General features: G+C 31.1%; 1 protein-coding gene across 1 annotated transcript; it reads left to right on the top strand.

The window, feature by feature from the left end:
* Nucleotides 1–3,989: 3,989 nt before the first annotated feature.
* On the top strand, nucleotides 3,990–4,629 carry LOC135125593 (odorant receptor 43a-like). The gene is made up of 4 exons (XM_064051232.1): nucleotides 3,990–4,139; nucleotides 4,197–4,289; nucleotides 4,356–4,511; nucleotides 4,560–4,629. The coding sequence occupies exons 1-4, from the start codon at nucleotides 4,077–4,079 to the stop codon at nucleotides 4,602–4,604; spliced, it is 357 nt and encodes a 118-aa protein (XP_063907302.1). The 5' UTR covers nucleotides 3,990–4,076; the 3' UTR covers nucleotides 4,605–4,629.
* The last annotated feature ends 933 nt before the right edge of the window (nucleotides 4,630–5,562 follow it).

Here is a 5,562-nt window from a genome sequence, read left to right as displayed (position 1 = left end):
CTTACTTAAATTAACCCCAATACAATACTAATCAAACTTTTTTCTTTGGACCAACCACACCAGAAGAAATTGATAAACTAATATTAAAAGCGACAACTAGTTTTTCTTCTGGTCTGGATGAACTGAATGGTAAAGTGCTTAAAGCAGCCAAATGTTACAAAAAACACCTTTATCTTATTTGATTAATTTAAGTTTTAACGAAGGACAATTTCCAACAATTCTTAAGCAATCAAAGTGTATACCAGTATACAAAAATAAAGGATCCCCAGACGACAAAAACTCCTGTAGACCAATTTGTATTCAAAGTCAAATATCTAAAGTGTTTGAATAGTCATGACATCTAGATATATAGTTTTTTCGAAAGAAAGCACATGTTAAGCAATACACAACATGGTTATCGAAAAAATAAATCGACCATGACAGCAATTAAACACTTTATTGGAGAATCTTTTAACAAAAAAGATAATATTGCTGCAATATTTTTCGATTTTAGTATTGCATTTCACTCTATAAATCATAAACTGCTTATTAATAAATTAGAAAAAATGGGTGTTAGAGGAATCAGTAAAAAGTGGATAACATCCTACTTAAGGAATAGAGAATAAAAAGTAGTAATCAATAAAACAATTTCATAAGCAAAAAAATAACTATGGGCGTACCCCAAGGGTCGACTTTGGGCCCCTTGCTTTTCATAGCTTTTGTAAATTTCGTTGATGATAACTGTCCAACAGCAAAAAAGCTAATTAATTGATGATACAATAAACTTTATAACAACAAATCCGTTGGTTGCTAATGGTAACATTGCATGTAAAGAAATATTGAATTGGTCGACGGCAAATGGGTTGAAGCTTAACACCGCTAAGACCTGTAGGGTTCAGTTGATATCTCAAAATATTAACTACGAATTTTTAAAATTAAATGGAAAAACAATAATTCAAAAAGTGAAGCGAAATTTTTGGATTTATTGCATACAATACTTTTTGACATTTCGAGGCTCGTGTACTTTGGATTATTTCAATCAGTCATGATGTATGGACTTGTTTTTGGGGACTATCGAGTAGCAGTAACGACGTTTTTAAAATACAGAAATAAGCATTGAGATACCTAGGTACATGGAAAGGGTCAAACCCCATTATTCATACAAACCGCTATTCAAAAAATATAAAATTTGAACACAGCCAAGTTTGTTTATTTTGCAAATCTTGCTCAGTAAAAGAGCTGAATTTGTAAAAAACAATGAATTACATTCTTATAGTTTAAGAAGTTCTGACAACTTGTGTCAAAATTTTGCTAGACTTAACGTAACACAAAAACATTCAAACTATGTAAATGTACAGCTATACACCAAAAAATATAGAAAAGGATGGTGAAAAATTTTTGCACTTGACAAATGTTTTTACAGTGTTAACGAATTTATTAATGTGTCATAATTTCAGTGAAATTATATGTATGTGTAATTAAATTTATAATTTGATATTTTGTTATACTTGAAAATTGACTAGCCTAATTATTTCAGTTCATTTTATAAACTGTAATATAAAGGTGAATAAAGTTTATTTATTTATTTATTTATTTATTTAAAATACCGACGGTCCAGACTTTTTTATTGCTTTGACCTCCGCTTATTGAATAAAACACTACATTCTATTTTGATTTTCGATATTGTAATTCACATTTGGTTAATTATAACTTGTCTAGAGCTGAGCCTCCCCTAGACGCCCCCTAAGTACGGCCTTGTCTAGGGGTTACGAAATATCGAGAAAATATGAAAGTACCAAATTGCCCGATGAACTCCATTACTTCTTTCTTTCTTAGGTTATCCTCGATAAGAAAAACAACTTGTAAGTGTTTATGTTTATACATCGGAAGCACGTCACGTGGAAATTAGTTTGATTTGAATGAGTTCAGAGGATCAAAACTATTAAGTAGTAAGGTACAATCGACAAAATGTTCTGAATATCACTACTATAACTTTTATTAAATAAAGAGGTTCGTATTTTCACTTTTTCTTAATTTGATCAATAAAAAATGTGAGTGCAATGATAAATCACAAGTAAAAACTCACTATATTTTGGGTAGAATTTATTCGGCAAAATTTTGAGATAACGTCGTCAATTTTTTGGGGGCAATAAACAGATTTATTTTACCTTTCTTACAATGACTTTAAAACGTCTAGAAGATTTCAAAGCATTCAGTTTCGCAATTCTTGATTTAATCAATAAAATATATTGACTGATTCATTAATTTTTTTTGAGTCACTCTATATCTATAAATTACAAGTATGGACTGATCATATTTTGCACATTTTAGATACGATGTATTCGGCAAATAGATTCTAGTAGACGAACTTTGGAAATCGTAGTCAATCCATATCCTGGAATCAACAAAGTTGAAGTAAATTTTGAAAGTCGCTTGGAACACGAATCCTGGGAAAATCTGTGTCCTACAAATCCTCATCACTTACGTAAACTGTTACTGAAAAAGAATTTAACTTACTGGTAATATTAATAGCCAATAAAAAATTCCTGAAAATCAAGAGCAATTGTAACATGAACAACATATTTCAGACGTGTTGTGGCTTTATCCTGATGCCTTACATGATTTATTAGTTCCCGCAATAATCGATTTATGACTGTGAATTTAAATTAGACGCATATATTGTAAAACATATGAATAAAATAAAACTAAAAGAAACTAATAACTGGCTACTACATTGTACGAAATAAAAGTAACCATTCCTTTATAATATTCCAACAAGACGATGTTAAGAATTACATGTCACGAACATGAAAGAATTACGTAGCCAAGCTTTCAAATATCAAGGAATAATCAATTTCCTTAGTATAGAGAAACTAAGATGATTCATTTTAGTCTTACGTCTTCTTTGGAAGAACCAAGATGTATTCATAGAATATAAATAAAATCCCACAACAATTGTATTTTCTTGGAAAATTACAACATTTACTGAAGAAACAATTACTAGCTGAAATTTCTAATATCTTCATTATTGTTGACCACTGGAAATTTCTATATACTCTATATTTTCAGAAGTGCAATTTACAATGTAAGTACGTGACATATACCTAATGTACAAAACAAATAATGCAGATTAGTGTAACCGCAATTTTTTTCAGAATTTGAGTGTTTCAATGGTTTTCCTAGAAAATAAATGATGCCTGCAGAGCCAAAAATTGCAATATGTCAAACAAGTCGTAAAATTTTTCGATACAGTTTAGTCTGGCCATCTGAAGGAAACGAATTGAGTCCTGGAATAAGTTATACAATTAAAGTTATAATCTTTTTTATAATTTGTGGTGTCCTATTATTTTCTCTTAGTACGCACGCATATTTACTAGCTATAAGTATGTTTCTGATATAGTACCTATGTTATATATAATATTTTGCTATGTTATAGAACACTCAGAATTTACCATCACTGAAGAACTTGCTGCCGTAATAGCCGTCGGTGGATGCACCTATATGGTATACGCCTTTGTAAAAAATCAACAAAATATTGCATCTTTGATGCGAGATTTATCTGACTTTAAAAAATTTGGGGTTCCTCCAAATTTTGACAAACGAAACAAAAATTTAAACTTAGGAGTGCAGTTGTTATTCAGTTACACTCTAGGGGCCACCATATTCTACACTGGTCTGAAGCTATCAGAAAAACCAGAATGTAAAAGAATTAGTTTCGAGAAAGGCATGAAAGAAAACAATTGTGGCTTAATAGCGCCATTTTGGATTCCCTTTGATATAGACTATTTTCCTGTTTTTCAGCTATTTTCTCTACTAGCGACATTTATTATGCACTCGGTGCTAAAAATGTGCTTGCATATCTCTCTAAACACTTTCGAAATAGCGCATCATATCATACTAAGAATTAAGCACTTGAAAACTATGGTTGAAGAATGTTTTGATGACAAAAGGTACGCAGTGAGCCAAAGAAAGTTAAAAATTTGTATTACGTACCACACCGAGATATTGGAGTACGTTCCATTGTTATACTATTTTAAGCTTTTGTAATTAAAGTTTTTAGGTTCGCTTCAAGATTAGATACCGCTTTTTTTCAGTGCATGTTTGGTCACTTTCTTTTAACGGGTGCTATTTGTGCCTGCCTGGAAAAGCAAATTCTCGATGTAATTACGCTTTTCGCGGTATTTGTACCGATTAAAAGGTAATCATTTTCATTTCAGAAAATTAATGTTATTGGAGCTGTTTTTCACGTTTTGGGATGGATTATGGCTTTGTTTGTGGCCTGTGTTGGAGGACAAGATTTTCTTGATGCTGTAAGTGTTTTTTCAAATTTTTGTGTATCATGTGTACATTAGGTACGTTTTTCTGTTATTTTAAAGAGTGAAATTATTCCAAACGCTTTATGGAATTCTAAATGGTATCAAGCCGATATACGTTTAAAAAAAGATGTTATATTTATGCTGATGCGTTCACAAAGAGCGTTGCAGATTAGAGCTGGTCCATTCGGCGTTCTTTCTTTTCCACTTTTTTTAGCGGTAAGTTCATACGATTTCAAAGTGCTGTCAACATTTATCATTTTCCAGGTAATAAAAACGTCCTATTCAATTCTTTGCATGTTATCGTCATAAATTTTCCTCATATTTGTATTTCAGCGCCTAAAACATAAAAATTTGTATTTTGGGTTAGTGCAAAGATAAATTCTTTCATCAAAATTGTATACTTTCGATATTGATTTTTATTTAAATATCTTGAATTAATACACAAATACCTACTTATTAGCGTTATAGTAATAGTAAAATTGTTAGAGATTTGCAAATCCTGTAAGATTATATGACTGTTGTTAAAGTTAGGGTAATACGAAGCAAGTAATAAAGCAAACCAGCATTTGTAAATAATTACACCATACCTGAACCAGTCCTGTACTATCCATGTCATTCATTCCAAAGACGAATTAAAAACAAATGCGTTATTATATTGGTAGCCCGAAACCTGATGTAAAATTTTCGAGTTTTTGTCTCTGTTGCATATTAACAAGGAAAAGTCTGTGTGACGTTGCAAAGCAAAGGATTGTTGGCCGGACAAATATTTTGTTTCATGAAACGAAAACAATCAGTGAATACAAAAAAAAAGCAAAAAAGAAATTATACACAGAGGAAGCAACAAAAATTGATAATGTCCTGGAATCCGGAAAAATTGTTGGCGTAGGACGAAAAAGTTATGCAGCCTGTATTAGTTGAAGATGAAGAGAGTACTGCAGATATCACGGGCACTTCTGAAAGTAATGAAAATACGCCCAAGAAAAGGACGAGAACAAAAGACTCTCTAACTGATTATGAAACAAATGATGTTTAAATGATGAAAAAAATAGAATTCCAAAATCAAATTTTATGAATTTTCGAAAAAGTTAGATAGATAACGTTAGAACATTTTTTTTATTCTGAATATTATAGTTCAAAATATTTAGTCAACAGGGTGTCGTTTCGTAACGTAATGCGTTCGAATCAAAGCAGTGGCGGAGTGTGCGTGAAAGTATTATCTATATTGTTTTTTCTAAATAACTGAATTTATTTAATTGTACTTCAGCGG

Source organism: Zophobas morio, unplaced genomic scaffold (assembly GCF_036711695.1).
Source record: "Zophobas morio isolate AGI-343-1 ecotype UQ-CSIRO unplaced genomic scaffold, CSIRO_AGI_Zmor_V1 ptg000009l, whole genome shotgun sequence".
NCBI lineage: Eukaryota > Metazoa > Arthropoda > Insecta > Coleoptera > Tenebrionidae > Zophobas > Zophobas morio.
This window is presented reverse-complemented; position numbering and strand designations above follow the sequence as displayed.

Bases quoted from the DNA above. Each gene is read 5' to 3' on its own strand.
- LOC135125593 (XM_064051232.1), top strand. From the start codon at position 4,077: ATGTTTGGTCACTTTCTTTTAACGGGTGCTATTTGTGCCTGCCTGGAA. The intron at 4,290-4,355 runs GTAAGTGTTTTT...GTTATTTTAAAG, and splicing joins GACAAGATTTTCTTGATGCT to AGTGAAATTATTCCAAACGC. The intron at 4,512-4,559 runs GTAAGTTCATAC...ATCATTTTCCAG, and splicing joins CTTTTCCACTTTTTTTAGCG to GTAATAAAAACGTCCTATTC.